Genomic DNA, 21,789 nt, shown 5'->3' with positions numbered 1-21,789 from the left:
GACGAGCTTCTTTGTTGGCACTCCTATATGTCCCATAAACATCACTATTGGGTCTTTTTTTCGATTAAATCGGTCCATATATACCCAAAATATCCATCTATGGAAACTGTGATTCAGAAAAAAAACACCGTTTCAAAACGCTACGTCATTTTTTTAAATGAAAAAAGTCGACGATAAACTTTCACAAAACACTTCGAAATACTTTTGTAATCCAACTTTAGGTATTAGTAAACGTTAATAATCTATCAAATTGATCACGAGGCGATGTTTATTCAATACCTCCACGATTTCAAATCATCTTCCGAAATCTCTCTTCCAAAACTTCCTGTCGGAGACCGGATGGAAAGTGGTCTCTCTTCCTCGTTTGACCAAGAAACAACGAGAAGGCAATTGACAAGACTGGTGACATCGTGTGGAAGCTGTAGGACTTGCAATCTCGGCCCCATTTAATTTCGTGCCCCTTGAACAATACATGCAAGTGGCGCATGGATATTTTTTTCAGTTTTCAGTGATCAGTTTTTCTTGCGCTTTTCGATGAAACAGACGCTCTGTTATAGTCACAGCGGTGATTTAACCAGTTTTAGAAACGTGAGAGTGTTTTCTATCCACACATACGAATCATATGCATATACTATATTCCTGGCATGAATAGCAGGACGCCGAAAGCAGGACGCCGAAACCCACACAGACAGTGTTTTGAAGAAGGCGCAACAGCGCCTCTCTCAACCTCAGGAGGCTGAAGAAATGTGGCTTGTCACCTACAACCCTCACAAACTTTTACAGATGCACAATTGAGAGCATCCTTTCGGGCTGTATCACCACCTGGTACTGGCAACTGCACCGCCCACAACCGCAAGGCTCTCCAGAGAGTGGTGCGGTCTGCACAACGCATCATGGGTGGCAAACTACCTGCCCTCCAGGACACCTACAGCACCGATGTCACAGGAAGGCCAAAAAGATTGTCAAGGACAACAACCATCCGAGCCACTGCCTGTTCACCCCGCTACCATCCAGAAGGCAAGGTGAGTATGCATCAAAGCTGGGACCGAGAGACTCAAGGTCATCAGACTGTTAAACAGCCATCACTAACACAGAAGAGGCTGCTGCCTACATACAGACTTGAAATCATTGGCCACTTTAATAAATGGACCACTAGTCACCTGTTGTGCCTATGGGTTCCCATGCGGGAACTACACCCCCCGTTCAGCTGAAACGGTGGCGCAGGGAATGCAAAAATATTCTTAGAAATATTTAACCTCCACACATTAACAAGTCCAAAACCTCAAATGAAAGACAAACACCTTGTTCATCTACCCAGCATGTCAGATTTTAAAAATGTTTTACAGCGAAAACATAGCACATATTTATGTTAGACCACCACCAAAACAAAGACAATAGGCAGCCATTTTGTAGAACAAAAGATACAATCACAAAAGCAGGATTAAAAGAAAAATCATTCAATAACTTTTTGAAAATCTTCATCAGATGACAGTCATATGACATGTTACACAGTACATTTATGTTTTGTTCGATAATATGCATTTTATATCCATAAATCTCGGTTTACATTGACGCCATGTTCAGAAAATTCTCCAAAATGTCCGGAGAAATTATAGAAAGCTATGCCAGATAACAGAAATACTCATCATAAACTTTGACTAAAGATACATGTTCTACATATAATTAGAAAGATACACTGGTTCTTAATGCAACCGCTGTGTCACATTTTTTTTTACGTTACGGAATTAGCCTACCATGCAATAATCTGAGACGGCGCTCAGACGTAACAATATTTCTCCGCTATGTTGGAGTCAACAGAAATACAAAATTACAACATAAATATTCCCTTACCTTTGACGGTCTTCGATCAGAATGTAGTGGAAGGAGTCCTACTTCAACAATAAATCGTTTTGTTTCATAATGTTAAATTCTAGTGTCCATGTAGTAGCAATATCTAAGAACATCTGCTAACACTTTCAGCTCAAATGCCCAAAAAAGGATTCTGGTCCAGAATAATTGTGCATCAAAACTTCCAAATGACATATTACAGGTCGACAAAACTGGTCAAACTAAGTGCAGAATCAATCTTCAGGATGTTATAATCATACAGATCGAATATAATTCCAACCGGGACATCCATGTTCATCTGAGGCTGATTGGAACAAAGGAAGCACTCTTTCCCAAGCGCGCCTTCACGCACATGAAAATCTTTGTGACACTTACAACTTTTCATCCCATTAGGTCAAAGTTCACAGCATATGCTCCATTCCACTTTCTACTGAATGAGGACATCTAGTGGAAGACATGGGAAGTGTTTCCAGATCCATAACTTGTTGGGAAGGGAGGGGGCGATGACGTCAAAGTTGCCCCAACTTTCAGGATTCCAAAACTAGTTTGGAAGATTGCCTGCCCTGTGAGTTCTGTTATACTCACAGACATAATTCAAACGGTTTTAGAAGCTTCAGAGTGTTTTCTATCCAATAATAATAATAATATGCATATATTAGCAAATTAGGACAGATTTTGATGCAGTTCACTATGGGCACGCAATTCATCCAAAGGGGAAATACTGTCCCCTATCCTTATTAATAATGTCACTTTAATAATGCTTACATATCTTGCATTACTCATCTCATATGTATATACTGAATTGTATACCATCTATTGCATCTTGCCTATGCCGCTCTGCCATTGCTCATCCATATATTTATATGTATATATTCAATTCCATTCCATTATTTAGATTTGTGTGTATTAGGTAGTTGTTGTGGAATTGTTAGATTACATGTTAGATATTGCCTCACTGTTGGAACTATAAGCACAACTATTTAGCTACACTCGCAATAACATCTGCTAACCATGTGTATGTGACCAATAAAATTTGATTTGATTTGGAAAGTCATGGTGCCGAGTCCGGCTCGAGCAGCAAAGCAGACCGCTCGAACAGCAGAGGCCACCACTGCTGGATCGTGTGTTTTTGTTTTCTTTAGAGTTAATGCAAAAAAAATGTGTTGTCTATCAACAATGACATGCCACCGGGGTCTGACAACTTGGATGGAAAATTACTGAGGATAATAGCCGTTCCTATTTGCCACATCTTCAATTTAAGCCTACTAGAAAGGGTGTGCCCTCAGGCTTGGAGGGAAGCAAAAGTCATTCTGCTACCTTGTAAAGCCCCCATTACTGGCTCAAATAGCCTGTTATCAACAGCCAATCAGCCTGTTATCAACCCTTAGTAAACCCTTAGTAAACAAAAAATGGTCTTTGACCATACTATGCTGTTTTACAGTAAACAAATTGACAACAAACTTTCAGCATGCTTATAGAGAAGGACTTTCAACAAGCACAGCACTTACACAAATGATTGGCTGAGAGAAATTGATGATAAAAGTTGCGGGGGTTGTTTTGTTAGACTTCAGTGTGGCTTTTGACATTATCGATCATAGTCTGTGGTTGGCAAAACTTTTGTGTTATGGCTTGACACCCCCTTCTATATTGTGGATAAAGAGTTCCCTGTCTAACAGAACACAGAGGGTGTTCTTTAATGGAAGCCTCTCTGACATAATCCAGGCAGAATCAGGAATTCCCCAAGGAAGCTGTGTAGGCCCATAACCTTTTTCAATCTTTACTAAGCCAGATTGTCTATGTATATGGATGACTCAACACTATACATGTCAGCTACTACAGCGACTGAAATGACTGCATCACTTAACAAAGATTTGCAGTTCGTTTCTGAGTGTGTGGCAAGGAATAAGTTAGTCCTCAATATTTCTAAAACTAAAAGCATTGTGAATGATTTGTCCCAAATACCAAACCCTAAACCTCAACTAAATATTGTACTAAATAATGTGGAAATTGAGCAAGTTGAGGTGACTAAACTGTTTGGAGTAATCCTGGATTGTAAACTGTCATGGTCAAAACATTGATAAAACTGTAGCTAAGATGGGGAGAAGTATGTCCATGATAAGACACTGCTCTACCTTCTTGACCCCACTGGCAACAAGGCAGGTCCTACAGGCCCTAGTTTTGTACTGTATATATGTGGTAGTGGTGGACTAGGGGCCTGAGGGTACACAGTCTGTGAATGTATTGTAATGTTTTTAAAATTGTTTAAACTGCCTTAATTTTGCTGGACCCGGGAAGGGCAGCAGCAGCTAATGGGGATCCATACTAAATACAAATACAAATGCTAGCTCCCTATTAAGGATACTTTAGCAAGCATTGATGTTGGCAATTGACAATACCTGTATGCTGCTATTTGCTCAGCAATTCATAAGGTACCCGGTTTAGATACGCTGTTTTATTTTCTTCTGTCTCCTCAGAATGCTCAGGCAGCCCATTGCTACTGTCAAAAGTTCCATGCAGGATATTTTTCAATGTCACACAAATATGAGGTGTGCAAAAATAATAAATGTGACATTACGCAGACGCTTTTATCCAAAGCAACAGTATGCATGCATTCATTTTCCGTTCGTGGTCCCGGGAATCGAACCCACAAACACGGCATTCCATGTTCGTTATTTATTTTGCTGTTTTAATAGGCTACAGACTAAATTTGTAACAGTTTAATAGGCTATTGCAATAATTCAACATGCATGATTGTAGACTCTGCTGCTTGTAGACTCACCACTGCTTTACCCTAGGTAGCAGATTATCAAATGGAAGGCCTATGTGTGGATAAATGGATATAGGCCTATGTGTTCCTCTAGGCTGTGCTCGGAGGTTGCTGGGCACGCTCCACTATTGATAGGCCTACATTTTTAGAAAATACAATTAATTATACCTCCTAGGCTACAACACAGTGCAATAAGTAATTTATTGTTAGGATACAATTATTGTAATTTATTGTTAGGACACAAATATTTTCTTGGCTGTAAACTGAAAGGCTCATTTTAATAACCACTCAAATGTCCGTTTGTGTTTCATGACACAATAAAGCCCTGATTATATCCAACCATTTGGATCAGTTATGGGTTTATTTTTGACAGTTTACAAGGTCCAGAAAATTACATTAGGCCACTCATATGGCGTATTTTGTCAGGATGTATTGGCGTTTACAGATAGGCCTACCATAGATAAATAGGCTGTAGCCTATGTCACTGAGATGTGCTATCTGTCGTGGATCATGTATCCCAAGTCATCCTATAATTAACGTGGCCACCAGCATACTGTATGCCTAAAAATTGCAAATGCCATTATATTAAGCTAGGATTGGCCAAAGGGGCCAGATATGCTGAAGTAGACTCGGCCCGAGTACCATTAGACGGAAGCCAGAGTAATATGATTCTGCCTAACTCGGGAAGAGCTCGGCCCGTATGAAGCCCCCCGAGTCCGAGTCGATGCCGAGTCCCCCGAGTTCGAAACGGAATAGGCTCGAACCCACCTTGTCGACTGGGAAGTGGATAAAAAAAACATGGACGTGGGCTCTGTTTCAAAATATTGTGTGTTGTGTAGGAACAATATTATTTGTATTTTATTCTGTTATATTCCATTATATTCTTACTATGAAATATGTGTGTCTTGTCTGTTTAATGAATAAAATAAGGAATTATTGATTTCATTTGCATGGCGCAGCCATGTATCATATAGGCTGCATAGACCAGTAACGTAATTAAACTCAAAACATACTATTCTATTCTTTTGAAAATGGATCTAAGGACCTGCGTAAACAAATGAATAATTTGGTTTATTTGTGATGGTGTATATTCAATGGATCTATTCAAATAGAAGCCTACCCACATTGCCCCATGTCTGCTCCCACTCCTGAACTTGCTGGCATGTGCATGGGAGGTAAAAAAGGCTTATCCTGTCAAGAATGTGGTAAAGTTGGACTGTATGAATTGGGTTCTTAAAAACCTTGCCTGATTTGTGAAAGAAGTATAGGAAACGATTGTCATCGCAAACCGTTTGCGTGCCACAAATGATCAGTCTGTCAGAAATGCACCTTGAAAAAAATCGGAATATTCTTTGTTGTCCTCAAATGACAGAAATGCATATAAGGTTTCAGGGGTGACACAGAGCACATTTTGAGGGCTATTTAATGATAGTCGCCATACTTTCAACTACTAAACGGACTGTACTCACATTGTTGTTAAGGGGTTATCCAAACCAACTCTCCCTCATTCCACACCAGCAGGAGTCTTGCGTTTCCATTCTACTCTTCTCCTCTTCCAAAGAGCCCCGTTCCTCTTCAAAAGCACCAGTCTCCTGCCTCCCTCCAGACAATTCCTCGATTGTAAAGGGCCTCACTTACGAGAATGGTTATTTTGGGTGGACTGGGAAGGAGTCTTTGACAGGATGTAACATAAGCTTCATTGACTGGCTTGTTTGGTTTAGCAGCAGCTGCACTCCAGTCACTTTCCTGATTATAATTCTTAATTGACCCACAATGGTCTGTTGCTGTGACATCAACAAACATTCATTTACTTCTCACTCATGAAACACACTGGCTGCTCTTTGAGGAATAAACATCCCCCTAGTTGTGAAGTTTAAACTGCATTCTTTGTATGAAATGTTTTATACAAATAAATGCATTATTATTATTCAGTGGTGTTTTGAAATGAGTCAATGTTAGTATGCTGAGGGATGAAGTTGGTCCCTAGAGGTATGTTTGCTAAATCAGTCTTTCTCCTTGGTTCCCCTCAGAAAATGCTCCTGAAAAATAACTGTGGTGGGAAAACACGGACCATAAAGATCCGGGTAAGTTTACATTAATCTGCAATTTCACTTTATTGTACAGAAAAACACTCATATAATCCCAAATACACACTAAACCACTCACAAAATATATTTCCATACAATCATTTTCATGTGAGTAAAGTATATTTAGGTAAAATAATTACTCACGACAGGCCTAATAGAAATCAGCATGATTGTCAATAAACTTTCCTATATGTCGACAATACAAAATACGCTAGACGGGTGGATAATTATTTGCCAGGCAAATGGATCAAGCAACAAATGGCTGTGTAAATGCTTTTTTTTTGCGCAGTTGTTGATAGAATACCTGTAATGTCTCAGTAAACTACAGTCACGTGACACTGTGTTGTGAAGTCCTCCTACTAGGACTTGGAAAAGCATTCACAGTTTAGAGAAGGTGCACGATTGATGAGCTTGATGCTCATTTCCCATGAATATATTTATATATAAATATCTTAATTTGTATGATGTGGACATGATGATCAGTGCTAGGCTAATCTCATGTACCCTCTGCACTGCACTGTACCTGCGAGCCGTAGGATAGAGCACATGTGCCAGGACCAGAGTGGGCGAATGTGTTGTTATCACAAGACCTTCTGTGGCAAAAGTGCTTTTTATGTGCACTACATCATTACGCACAGCTTTTTTATCCACAACAAGCCAGTTTGATGGAAACACACCTCCGCGGGTAATATGTATATAATTTGAATGCAAGTATTTGATAAATCGCTTGAAAATATTTCAACAGGTGAATGGAAACCTAGCTACAGACATTGTCACACTCCTTTTGGGCCTTTAATGAATGGAAACTCAATTGCATGACTCAATTACTTATATACACACACACATATACACACACACACACACACAAACAGGGTTGGGCTCAATTAGAATTGAAGGCAGTCAATTCAGGAAGTGCTTTGAATTTAACATTCAGAAATGTAAAAACATTTGAAATAAATAGATTTTTAAATTGTAATTTTTTTAATTTCCTGAATTGACTGCCTTTAATTCTAATTGAGCCCAACCCTGACACACACACACACACACACACACACACACACACACACACACACACACACACACACACACACACACACACACACACACACACACACACACACACACACACACACACACACAGTCCTTATCCTTTCAAGCTGAGCCACAATACCAAGACAAGATGGCCGTGTCCATTACAGTAGAGATAAGGCTGAAGGGTCATGCAGCCCCCATGAACAACCCAGTCTATTTTGCTGCCTACACCTTGATGCCCCCCCAAATGCATGCTGGGAAAGCATCTAACACCTTCACTGGTTCCCATGACCCTCTGCTATAGACACTATACCTTTTCTAACAAGAAAGTAGGAAGTCTATATGAAACAGCAAGCAATTATTGTTCCCTCACAGTTTAGATTCATGAAAAATAAAACACTAATATATATTTAATTCATGAAAAATAAAACACATGTTCAACCCCCTGAGTCAATACACATTAGAATCACCTTTGGCAGCGAGTACTGCTGAGAGTCTTTTTGGGTAAGCCTCTAAGAGCTTTACACACTTGGATTGCACAATATATGCCCATTATTTTTTTAACTCTTCAAGCTCTCTCAAGTTGGTTGTTGATCATTGCTAGGAGCCATTTTCAAGTCTTGCCATAGATTTTCAAGGCGATTTAAGTTAAAACTGTAACTAGCCCGCCCAGGAACATTCGTTGTTGTCTTGGTAAGCAACTCCAGTGTATATTTGGCCTTATGTTTTAAGTTATTTTACTGCTGAAAGGTTAATTTGTCTCCCAGTGTCGGTTGGAAAGCAGACTGAACCAGGTTTTTCTCTCGGATTTGTCTGTGCTTAGCTCTATTCTGTTTATTTTTATCTTGAAGGAAAAAAATTCCCTAGTCCTTGCCGATGACGGGCATAACCATAACATGATGAAGCCACGACCATGCTTGAAAATATGAAGAGTGATGCTCAGTGACGTGATGTGTTGGATTTCCCCCAAACATATTGCTTGCTATTCAGGACAAAATGTTAATTTCTTTGCCACATTTTGTGCAGTATTACTTTAGTGCCTTATTGCAAACAGGATGGATGTTTTAGAATATTTTTATTCTCTACCAACATACTTCTTTTCACTGGTTTCAACTGTACCAGGCAGATTGCAGACAGCGTGTATGGCGTAATGTGTGCGAGTGGTTTGCTGATGTCAACGTTGTGAACAGAGTGCCCCACTCGTGGCGGTGGGGTTATGGTATGGGCTAGTAACGGACAAGGAACACAATTGCATTTTAGCGATTGCAATTTGAATGCACGGAGATACCGTGACGGGATCCTGAGGCCCATTCATCCGGCGCCATCACCTCATGTTTCAGCATAATAATGCACAGCCCCGTATTGCAAGGATCTATACACAATTCCTGGAAACTAAAAATTCTTCCATGGCCTGCATACTCACCAGGCATGTCCATCCATTAAGCATGTTTGGGATGCTCTGGATTGACATGTACGACAGCGTGTTCTAATTCCTGCCAATGTCCAGCAACTTCGCACAGGCATTGAAGAGGAGTGGAACAACATTCCACAGGCCACAATCAACAGCCGTATCAACTCTATGTGAAGGAGATGTGTTGGGCTGCATGAGGCAAATGGTGGTCACACTAGATACTGACTGGTTTTCTGATCTACGCCCCTACCTTTTTCTAAGGTATCTGTAACCAACAATTGCATATTTGTATTCCCACTGATGTGAAATCCATAGATTAGATGCTCATTTATTTAATTCAATTGACAGATTACCTTACATGAACTGAAACTCAGTAAAATCTTTGAAGTTGTTGCGTTTTATATTTTTGTTCAGTGTAATAACTTCACCATGCTCAAAGGGATATTCAGTGTCTGCTTTTTTCTTTCTTTCTACCCATCTAACAATAGATGGGTGCCAGGCATTGGAAAACCTCTCTGGTCGTTGTGATTGAATCTGTGCTTGAAATTCACTACTTGACTGAGAGACCTTACAAATATCCGTATGTGTGTGGTACAGAGATGGGGTAATCATTTAAAATCATGTTATCCAATATTATTTCACACAGAGTGAGTCCATGTAACTTGACTTGTTAAGCACATTTGTTACTCCAGAATGTATTTAAGCTTGCCCTAAACAAAGTGGTTAAATACTTATTGACTCAAGACATTTCAGCTTTACGTTTTTTATTAATTTGTAAAATGTTCTCAAAACAGAATTCCACTTTGACATTGTGGGGTGTATTGTGTGTAGATCAGTGGTAACGCAACACGATGTGTAAAAAGTGTGAATACTTTCTGAAGGCACAGTACTTTATATCATCGCTGGGAGTTTACCATTCAGTTTATCTCTGAACCAAAGAAACCAAGGGTTTCTTTAAAGCAAGTGGCACTACACTTAAATGTTATTTTCCTTCAATGGGTCATCATTTTCTTACAATGGCTCAGGGAGATGCAAACTATATACGCTAGCTCTATGATCTCAGACCATTGAGGTACATTTTGGGAGAGCGACATGTGTGACTAGTAGGACAAGTGTGTGTGTGTGTGGTCCCTGGGTTGTGTAAAGGGTGGGTGGAGGCTGGTTGGGCAGCTCGAGTGGAGGTGAAGGCACCTGGTCATTTTGGCACAAATCAGGACAGTCCAGAAGGATGCACAGAGTGTGGCGGGAAAGTGACGCTACTGTCTGTGTGGGTTACTATAAGCTGTGGCCCACTGCATACACACACTTATGCGCACAGACACACCATTGTGGTTGGCAAGCACACACACACACACACACACACACACACACACACACACACACACACACACACACACACACACACACACACACACACACACACACACACACACACACACACACACACAGTTAATGCAGAATACAAATAATAATCACGTATAGGTATACACACACAGCTACAGAATGGCTGTATGCATAAGCTACCCCTTTCCATATAGTTGAATACTACTTTCGTCGTCTTTAAGCGTTGACTGAAATATGTAACTGAGGCTCATCTTTCAAAGTGGTGGAAGAAGAGTTGAGATGGAGGAGGAGTGTGTGTGGTTGCCCTGTGGTGTATCATCAGGGATGAAATGACTTTCCATTTTTTGCCAACCGGCTGCTCTCTGTTGTGTTCCTGTGCTACATATATGTTTATTATCTCCTCCTCTCGTAGTTAAAAATGATGATAAAAATGATGACTTGTGGTCCTTGGGTATTTTCCAGGCACAGCATTTTCTAGTACAGTAAGGAGATCTCTCTCTTGTTATCCCGTATTTCAATATTCTTTCTCTTCAGCACTCTCTCGCCCTCCTCCCTCCCCAGCTTGCTCTCCTTGTTACTCTCCCCTTCAACTTCCACTACACGTCTCCTTTTCCCCTTTCTCCTTGCCTCTGTATTTCTCTCTTGCTCTTTCACCCTCGTCCTTTTTCTCCCTCAACTTAATTATCCCCCTCTTTTTCCTGGCAAGGGTCCAGGAGAGACACTAGATATATATGCAGGGATGGTAGTTGTTAGAGGGAAATGATTTGTGGATGGAGTAAGGAGTAGGAAAACAAGAAAAAACCCTGCTCCTGTCTATTCCTGAAACTTCCTCTCTGGGGTGGGAGAGAGTAGGAGGTGGGAGGTGGAGGAGAGAGATCCTTCCCAGGGATGGAGCCGCCAAAGCGTCTGGTTTCAAATCAAATCAAAATGTACTTGTCACATGCGCTGAATACAACAAGGGTAGACCTTAGTGTAGACTTACAAGCCCTTTACCAACAGTGCAGTTCAAGAAGAGTTAAGAACATATTTACCAAATAAACTGAAGTAAAAAATAATCAAAAGTAACACAAAATAACAACGGGGCTATATACAGGGGGTACCGGTCCTGAGTCAATGTTCGGGGGTACAGGTTAGTCGAGGTAATTTGTACATGTAAGTTGGAGTGAAGGGACTATGCATAGATAATAAACAGCGAGTAGCAGCAGTGTACAAAACAAATGGGGGGTGGGGAGGGGGGTGTCAATGTAAATAGTCCGGTGGCCATTTGATTAATTGTTCAGCAGTCTTATGGCTTGGGGGTAGAAGCTGTTAAGGAGCCTTTTGGTCCTAGACTTGGCGCTCCAGTGCTGCTTGCCGTGCGGTAGCAGAGAAAACAGACTATGATTTGGGTGACTGTAGTCTCTGACACTTTTTTGGGCTTTCTTCGTATATAGGTCCTGGATGGCAGGAAGCTTGGCCCCAGTGATGTACTGGGCCGTACACACTACCCTCTGTAGCGCCTTACGGTCAGGGTGCTCTTGATGTTGCAGGTGTAGAACTTTTTGAGGATCTGGGGACCCATGCCAAATCTTTGTCTCCTGAGGGGGAAAAGGTGTTGTCGTGCCCTCTTCACGACTGTCTTGGTGTGTTTGGACCATGATAGTTCGTTGGTAATGTGGACACCAAGGAATTTGAAACTCTCGACCCGCTCCACTACAGCCCCGTCAATGTGAATGGGGTCCTGTTCGGCCCTCCTTTTCCTGTAGTCCACAATCAGCTCCTTTGTCTTGCTCACATTGAGGGAGAGGTTGTTGTCCTGGCACCACACTGCCAGGTTTCTTACCTCCTCCGTATAGGCTGTCTCATCGTTGTCGGTGATTAGGCCTACCACTGTTGTGTCGTCAGTAAACTTAATGGTGTTGGAGTCATGTTTGACCACACCGTCGTGGGTGAACAGGGAGTACAGGAGGGGACTAATTACACATCCCTGAGGGGCCCCAGTGTTGAGGATCAGCGTGGCAGATGTGTTGTTACCTACCATTACCACCTGGGGTCGGCCCGTCAGGAAGTCCAGGATCCAGTTGCAAAGGGAGGTGTTTAGTCCCAGGGTCCTTAGCTTAGTGATGAGCTTCGAGGGCACTATGGTGTCAGTATTACAGACTCGGTCATGGATAGGTTGAAAATGTCAGTGAAGACACTTGCCAGTTGGTCCGCGCATGCTTTGAGTACACGTCCTGGTAATCCATCTGGCCCCTCTGTTGACCTGTTTAAAGTTCTTGCTCACATTGGCTACCAAGAGCGTTATCACACAGTCATCTAGAACAGCTGGTGCTCCCGTGCACGCTTCAGTGTTGCTTGCCTCGAAACGAGCATAAAAAGGCATTTAACTCGTCTGGTAGGCTCCCGTCACTGGGCAGCTCGCGTCTGGTTTTCACTTTGTAGTCCCTAATAGTTTTCAAGCCCTCCCACATCTGACGAGCGTCAGAGCTGGTGTAGTAGGATTCAATCTTAATCCTGTATTGACGCTTTGCTTGTTTGATGGTTCGTCTGAGGGCATAGCGGGATTTCTGATAAGCATCTAGATTTGTGTCGCACTCCTTGAAAGCGGCAGCTCTAGCCTTTAGCTCGATGCAGGTGTTGCCTGTAATCCATGGCTTCTGGTTGGGATATGTACGTACGGTCACTGTGGGGACAACGTCGTCGATGCACTTATTGATGCAGCCGATGACTGAGGTGGTATACTCCTCAATGCCATTGGATGAATCCCAGAACATATTCCAGTCTGTGTTTGGAAAACAGTCCTGTAGCGTAGCATCCGTGTCATCTAACCACTTCCGTATTGAGCGAGTCACTGGTACTTCTTGCTTTAGTTTTAGCTTGTAAGCAGGAATCAGGAGGATAGAATTATGGTCCGATTAGCCAAATGGAAGGTGGGGGGGAGCTGTGTTTGCATCTCTGTGTGTGGAGTATAGGTGGCCTGTTTTTTTAAAATCCTCTAGTTGCACATGTGACATGCTGGTAGAAATGAGGTAAAACTGATTTAAGTTTGCCTGCATTAAAGTCCCCGGCCACTAGGAGCGCCGCTTCTGGATGAGCATTTTCTTGTTTACTTATGGCCTTTATAGAGTTGGTTGAGTGTGGTCTTAGTGCCAGCATCGGTCTGTGGTGGTAAATAGACAGCTACGAATAATATAGATGAGAGCTCTCTTGGTAGATAGTGTGGTCTACAGCTTATCATGAGGTACTCTACCTCAGATGAGCAATACCTCGAGACTTCTTTAATATTAGACATTGCGCACCAGCTGTTATTGACAAAAGACACACACCCCCACCCCTCGTCCTACCAGACGTAGCTTCTCTGTTCTGCTGGTGCATGGAAAATTCCACCAGCTCTATATTATCTGTATTGTCGTTCAGCCACGACTCGGTGAAACATAATATATTACAGTTTTTAATGTCCCGTTTGTAGGATAATCTTGATCGTCAGTCACCGATTTAATTTTCCAATAATTGCACGTTAGATAGATAGAACAGGTGGCAGTGGGAGTTAACTCGCTCGCCTACGAATTCTCAGAAGGCAGCCCGACCTCCGCACTCTTTTTCTCCGTCTTTTCTTCAAGCAAATGGCGGGGATTTGGGCATGATCCCTGGAAAGCAGTATATCCTTCTCATCGGACTCGTTAAAGGAAAAAGCTTCTTCCAGTTTGAGGTGAGTAATCGCTGTTCTGATGTCCCAAAGTTATTTTCGGTCATAAGAGACAGTACCAGCAACATTATGTACAAAATAAGTAAAAACATAAGTTACAAACAACGGAATAAAAAAATAGCACAGTTGGTTAGGAGCATGTAAAACGTCAGACATTCTCTCCGGCAGCATTTTTAGCCCCCGAAGGGTCTGGGGGAGAGGGAGGGAGTGGAAGAGTGAGTTGGAGACCAGGGCATTTGGAGAGATGGAGTAAGACTGAGGTTAAGAGACTTGAGACTTACGACACCTCCTTGTGTCCTTCTACATATAACGTTATCGTGCTAGCTAGCAATTTGTCTGATTTTGATCAAGGCTCAGGTCAGCATGTGTGAGTGAAGAGGAGATAAATTACAGCGTTTTTAGAGCCGCTGATCAGAACAACTTACCTTGAGGTATTGTAGAGCAGACCATTGGTTCCCACTTTGGGTTGGGGCCCTCTGTTGTGAGTGGTGTCAAGAATATAGGCTGCGTCAAGGGATGACAATTGATACAAATACTATTATCTTTATTTTGTCAATAAATCTAATTGACCTAAGGAATCACATTATTAAGCTATTTAGTAAGTTCAATGTTTTAACATAAAGGTTTGTCTATGTTTAAACTTACTGTTCGGTAACTGCACAAGCCTTATGGTGGATATAGAGCAGTTGTCACCAACCGGGGAATCGACTGGTCGATCGTCAAGGCATTCCTAGTCTATTACCAAACATTTCTGTATAAAAGCCAACGATAAAAGCTTGCGCTCCTTACATTTCTTTATTCGTGTTGCGCTGTTGGCAGTTGGTGCACTTAGATTCAGAAGCCCTTGCGCACCATGTAGGCAATGTTCCTATCTGTGGCTAAATTGGATAGCTCAAATCACCTTGCTTACAGATTCCAGCAAAGTTTGATACTAGCCTGCATGAGATTTAATCACTTTTAAAAACCATGACCAGAGAGAGCCTGAAGAATACAGCAAAGACCTGCTGTTTTTACGAGTGTGTTCATGTTTTTTTTTTTACAAAACAAAAAACGCACTTCTCCATACTACCACTTGCGCTGCAGCTGCAATGAATTAGTAACCAAGTGTATCGATAGCCCTGCGTTTTAATTATTATTAGCAGCTCGTCTTGTCTATTTTAATATCGAGGAATATTTAACTTTCTCTGGTCATAGGAACAACATGAATTTGTGCATGAGGCACCATGATCTATTTTGTCATGTTGCTTTCAACTGGGAACTCAAAAAAAAAAACGAGATCCAACTGGGAAAAATCGATTTGAACGGTCAACCAACTCGAAATTCCAAGTCGGAAACTCTGACATCTTTCTAGAGCTCCGACTTTCCGACCTGAAGATCACTAATGTCATAGTTTGACCTCGTTTTTTTTGTAGAGTTCCCAGTTGTCTTGAAAGCACCATGACCTTCATATGCAGTTACCATCAGTCCAGTAAAATAAAAAAAAGTGAATTATTTAAATTCATGCTCAGCTGTGCCTTGGAAGTGCTACACCAAATTATATATTTTTTTATCAAAGCTCAAGTTTTGAAATAAAATATGGTCTGAGAAGAAAAATATTGTCAGGCCAGGCATATAGGCAATATGCTGTGATAATGTGTTAGGCCTATACTGCACAAAACCTCATTCTTACATACATTTTTTTTTACATTAACCTAATAAAAACAGTTAAGTAATGTAAAAAAAATAAAAAATAAAATCAGAGCGGTACATCTCGGCTTGTTTTTTGACAGCGAAAATGATCTTGACTCAGAAAAGGTTGGTGACCACTGGTCTAGAGCAAAAGACACCTCCCTTTGTGGACCAGGGTAATGTAATGAAAAGTTCAGGAACACCTCAAGTAGAGAATATTTACACATCAGACAGCTGTTTCCCCCCAAAAAATATTTATCAATTTGTTTTCAACTACTGGTCCTGTAGCACTTCTTTTTTTTTTAACTGTCTGCAGTAACCCCAGAACTCGACCATGGTTTAACCATTTTGGGCTATAATGTCTATCAGGCCCTAGACACTGGATGACTCTATATGATGCTGGGGAATGCTAACGTGCTACGCTAACATGTGCAGCAGACGTGGATCCGTCCCAAGGTGTAACGACTCGCGCACGCAATAGGCTGCCTTGCAGCTAGCCACATGGAGAACAATTTAACTTTACTGCATCTACGACTCTTAACCTGGAACCTGTCTCTCCCACACGGTAATTCCCGGTGAAAGCTTTTTTCTGTCATTGACGGACTGAGTCTGCCTTGGTGTGGAGTGTGTTAACAAGCACTGTTGGGATTTGTTGCCAAGCTACCGTTGCGCAGTAGTCTCTGTCGGATCCCTAAAGACATGTAGTCATAGGTGTCATTAGGTGTTTTACCAATGCATAAGGAAACTTTACACTGCTTTACAAGGCTGCTCATTACAGTAACAGCATGTATATTGAGGTGATGGGAAAGGCCGAGAAATATGGGACTGAAGGGATGTCGGGTGGGGTGGAGGTTGGAGAAACGGGTCCAGGTTGAGGGAGGGATGAAAAGAGAGGAGGATGATGAAATTATAGAATGTAACGCACAAACCCCAGACACTGGAAACCAACAGCTTTACACACAACTCAGTTTCTAAATAACATTCAGAAAGGGCTCCATTCCATAATTAGTTTTCGGTCTCTCTTCTGCCAACTGTGAATCTTGGCTCTGTAAGAGGGCACCAGCTAGTGTCACATTAGCCTCTGACTCTGACCTAGCTACAGTTGAGGTGGCTGACCGGTAAATGACCACCAGCTAATGCCCAGAAAAGCAGGGTAAGCCCTGCTATTTCCATCCACCCAGATCCATGGGAGGATAAAAGCCAGATTAGCCAAATCCCTAACTTTCTCTCAAACTTTTTCCTATTTTTTACATACTCTCTCTTTCTGTCCACAGAGCTTGACTGGGACTCGCCCTCTGCCCAGGTACGCCTACGATCCCTCAATATTTGCCTTCCGGTCCCTCAGCAGGGTCCCTCCTTGCAATCCCTTGACTCCGTCCGAAGACGCCCCGTGTGTGTGAGGGGATAACACCAACAAAACCACCCCTTCCTCACTTATTGACTCTATAGAAGACTCCCAGACTTCATACTCTGAAGACGAGACTGAGCTAAATAATGAGTATGGTATGGTATGACCATTAGGACAACTTGACAATGCCAATGTTTGAAGGTCAATATAGTACTCTCAGATAATCCTGCTCTGTCAAATCATGCTGTTGCTCAGACAACTGGTTCACTTGACAGAACCATCTAAGACACTAAGAATGGGGAGATCTTAACCCTGATATTGGATGATGATGTGAGACGGGGGCAGACGGTATGTTTGAACAACAAGGCTCCAATAGAAATTGCTTTGAAAATACACCGCTTCACTCAAGCTCTCCGTACCAAGGAGACTTCAGGTATTTCATACATTAACGGCTGTCTTTTGGACACATTTTCAATGGATGGTTGTTCTAAAAATGAATCATCAAAAATATTTTTGAAGGACAAAACAAGCATTCGAAAGCATTCAAAGACCACTCCAATGCGCTCGATACAAGGGAAATGTATGTTGACGACAATCAAAGGTCAAATAAACGCATGACAGGTTTGTTGTCTAGACCAGGGTTTCCCTAACCCGGTCCTGGGCCCCCCACATTTTAGTTTTTGCCCTAGCACTACACAGCTGATTCAAATAATCAAAGCTTGATGATGAGTTGGTTATTTAAATCAGCTGTGTAGTGCTAGGGGGAAAAAAACTAAAAAGTGCACCCCAGGGCCCCCCCGCCGAGTTTGAGAAACCCTGGTCTAGACTGACAACAGCTCATTAGGACAACTCATGAACAGATGCTTTCTTGACACATTGCAAGATGTACACTGCACGATATAAGTAAAGAGTCTATATTTCGTGATATCAACCAGCGCTAAGTGCGTCGATACTAGGGTCGAAATGGAGATCAGCTTTCTCCATTCAAATATTTCCATAACATTATAATTATTTCACAATACTGACGACGGATCAGCTCCTTGAGAGATATTTCCACCTATGCCTGCAAATATTGAGCGGCATATTCTAATGCTTTTAATGCTTACCCAATAAAAATGCACTAAATCACTGATTTGGCACATCATTGCGCACATGTTAGGCTACACATCATTAAATATATTTAGAGAAATTATATACAGTAGCCTACATGTAGCAAAATAGAACTCAATTGATTGAACATGAAATGTTTTTCAACATATTATTGAAAACACCTACAGCCTACTGTTTATATTTTAATGCAGTCATCTCGGTTTTCACTTTGAAGCATATTTTTATACGTCGCTCGTTTGTATCAATTGCAAAGACATTAGCAAATTCGTCTTTGTCGTGAACTTTGTTCTGAAGTTATCGGCGGTCACAGAGAGATCAGTCAACCATGTGATTCTATGTTTAGCGGAGATCTTCTGTTCATTAAGTGATGCTAGAGGGCAAAAAAGCATCTAAAGTTGCACTTAGCTATTCTACGAGTGATCTGAGTCAGGCGTTAGATTACGAGGGCTTTCAAGTGCAATGTTAATGATAGTTTTGGGAAACAGCTCAGATATTTAACGTTGCTCCTACAAAGGGTTTAACGATGAACTTAGCTTTAAGATGCTTTTGGGAAACCGGGCCCAGGTCATGAGATACTACGAAATGTATGACTAGTTCAAGAGGTAACAATGTAACCCTCTTACCTGTTGACGAGTTTGTGAATATCACCTTAAGAGGAAAACAGGATAACATCAAATACTTTGTCCTCTTTTCCTGTATGCATTTCACTGTGCTGTGGTGCAGAAAATAAAGGTATATGAGCATGCAAGAAAGGGAGTATAAGAAATCTATGAGAATATGACATGATTTACTGCTTTAATTTCAGTGCTGTGTCATGAGCTTGTGTAGTACGCTATGCAACACCTTTCTAACTCTGTATGTACCTGTATGTACCTTTTCTTCGGTGGCACATCGCCACATGTATGAGACAACCAAAGGTCATCCCAAACGTCTCATCGTTGTGCCTCTGAATGACATTCCTGATGTATTGAACGTTAAACTGAGGCTAGTCTTGACTGTAGGGTCGATGTGCTAACGTAATCAGTGACCAGACAACCTATTTATGCATATGAATGTATCCCTTGATGGACATGCTGCGATCAAAACAATGTCACCATAACCAAGCTCTGCTAGAGTGAATGTTGTGCAGCGCTCTGACATTTCTGTGTCCCTCGCATAATTTATGAACAAATAAATGCTCTGTGGCATCTTGGTTCTAAGGAGTGATACATTTTAGATCACATTACATAGACTAATTCTACGTGCATTGACACGATTACCATTTTGGATTTGCTGTGTACCAGGGTTGGCATCAATCCCATTTCAATCCAGTCAATGCACAATGTGAATCCAAAAACGAGTGTCATTTATTTTCAGTGAGGACATATTCTCCCTGTCACTCTGTGTGTCTCCTTCCTCATTGCCGTGGCCCACACAGCTTCTGATCCATGACCCTGGTCTACTGCATCTCTAGCTCCAGTACTGGTGGAGCTCTGAGAGTTGAATCTGGGATTACTCCATCCTTCAAGAGCCAATTGGGTCAGGAGGATATAGAGGGTCAGGCAGCATGGTCGGGAGTGGGCTGGGCCAGGAGCTTAGAGAGGAGGCTCTGGAGCGAGAGCCCAGGGCCAAAGCTGTCTGGAGGTCCTGCGGCACTGGGATTTGGAAAAGTGTGTTTATGGGAACTGAGATTTGAACGTGTGTGAGAGTACAGTACATGCTTGCATAAAGTATGTGTATTTGCAGAAGTGCGTGCAGCTTGTGCACCTGGTATGTGAGTTATGTGCTGCTAGGGCTTCTGCAGATAGATAGCCACATATCAGAGTGTATGCGCAAATAATAGTGTGTCTATGCGGGTGCAAAGGCTGAGTGGTGGCGTAGAGTGAGGCAGGACTTGTGTATGTGTCACACCAAAGCCTGCCAAGACGGCAAGGTTCCCACCCCTCCTCACTGGATCACAGCAGAACATCTCACCAAATGGTGCAAGCTGCTCATTGCCAGATCAGACTGTTTGTGTCATTAGGCAGGTTTCCATTCTCAGGTTTATTCGACAAAGCAAAAAAAATTGTTTGCGACGTGTAATTGAAACGGCAGATATACATATTTTCTAAACATCGGTAACATTTTTATCCGATTGACAGGGGTGGATTTTTTGGTTGAACTTCGTGACAAATGAAGTGGAACGTTATTTTTTTTCTTTTCTTGAATCAATGTTTGGTGAAGAAGTTTGCAAGCCACATGATGTCGTCACACAACTCAAGCTCCACTCCACATTCAATTCTAATTGTCTACTGCTAGCAAAATACATTTTTTTAAACAAAAATGTTTTCTTTGCAGGACAAGGATTGTCCTGACTTTCAAGAATGCCTGAATTGCTTCATCTTGCTTTTCTGGTTGGCTGGATGCAAGTTTCACCATCCAATTCTAACAGATCTACAGGAGTGCAAATCTCACCGTGGCACGGTCAAGTGGGGCACATGATCATTATTAGAATATGGCAAATATTAGTCAATTATTGCATTCTATCCATGCTGGCTTTTGCAGGCTACCAGACATGAAAATTATTGGTGGGAGGGCATACAGGCGGTCACCAATGTATTATTGCGCAATTTGCCTAAATGGGTGATCGAAACACTTCAACCACTTCACTTTTATTCAACACTGGTTTCTTTTTTGTTGTTGGGGTGTGACATTAAGTCCAGCTGTTTTTAAAATCGATATAGGATGGTTAATTGGAAACAGGCAGGCAATTGTCGCATCTATTTTCTATGCAAACTTTCTAATGTCAACAAAATCACTGGACAAGTTAATGGAAACAGTGGATCTCACACACACACAAGGTTGGCTGTGAGAAACATGCCTATATACATTGAGATGGATGGGGAGGGTGGAGGCTTTGGGGATTGTGAAAATTGAGGGGTAGAGATTCAGTGGTTGAACTGGAGATGAGAAGACGTGCAGTTGTAGACAAACAAATGTCTAAAAACATGGAGCTATTTATTTGTGGGGAAATGAGTCTTCACTGCAAACCTTGAAAGATGGAATCTGAACAACCCTGTACCTTGTGGACAACTTTATTGTACAAATAAAAAGTAACAAAATACACAACTTCTGGAAGGGTATTACTTTTAACCTTCCAGGTTTAAGAGTCTCAGCTGGAAGGAATAAAATAGTAGTGAGGTGGAGGGAGAAAATGAACACAAGAATAAAATGCCGTGTGGGATTTCTGAGGCAGTGTAATCCTGCTCTAGGTAGCTTGCCACAAACACAAATTAAACCCTACTTCACACACACCAACCTCCTAAACACTAAGTCACTAGTAATGAAGATCTGGTTAAAAAGACACTTTGGAGAGGGAGGACACACACACACTACTTTTGACTTGACTCATTATCAGCTTGCATTTTATCCAGTAATGCCACACAAGTGCCCAGATGGTCTGCAAGCTGCTTATATGCACTCCCTCACTCTCCGCCACTCTCACTCTCCTTTGAAAGAGGGTTACGCCAG

The 21,789-nt window shown here is 41.8% G+C and overlaps 1 protein-coding gene across 2 annotated transcripts in view; it reads left to right on the top strand.

The window, feature by feature from the left end:
* si:dkey-16j16.4 overlaps positions 1 to 19,487 on the top strand; it is a 56,244-nt gene extending 36,757 nt beyond the window's left edge. Inside the window, exons 4-6 of one of the 2 annotated variants that reach the window (XR_006083903.1) lie at positions 6,646 to 6,699; positions 14,089 to 14,177; positions 17,117 to 17,251. Coding sequence is in view for 1 of the 2 variants with exons in the window: in XM_024429686.2 (XP_024285454.2) it covers positions 6,646 to 6,699; positions 17,117 to 17,242 (180 nt within the window). In the remaining variant the exon portion in view is untranslated. Of the gene's footprint in view, positions 1 to 6,645; positions 6,700 to 14,088; positions 14,178 to 17,116 lie in introns of both variants that reach the window. The other variant, XM_024429686.2, reaches the window with a different exon arrangement.
* The last annotated feature ends 2,302 nt before the right edge of the window (positions 19,488 to 21,789 follow it).

The sequence above is a fragment of the Oncorhynchus tshawytscha genome, linkage group LG08, assembly GCF_018296145.1.
Source record: "Oncorhynchus tshawytscha isolate Ot180627B linkage group LG08, Otsh_v2.0, whole genome shotgun sequence".
Classification (NCBI taxonomy): domain Eukaryota; kingdom Metazoa; phylum Chordata; class Actinopteri; order Salmoniformes; family Salmonidae; genus Oncorhynchus; species Oncorhynchus tshawytscha.
This window is presented reverse-complemented; position numbering and strand designations above follow the sequence as displayed.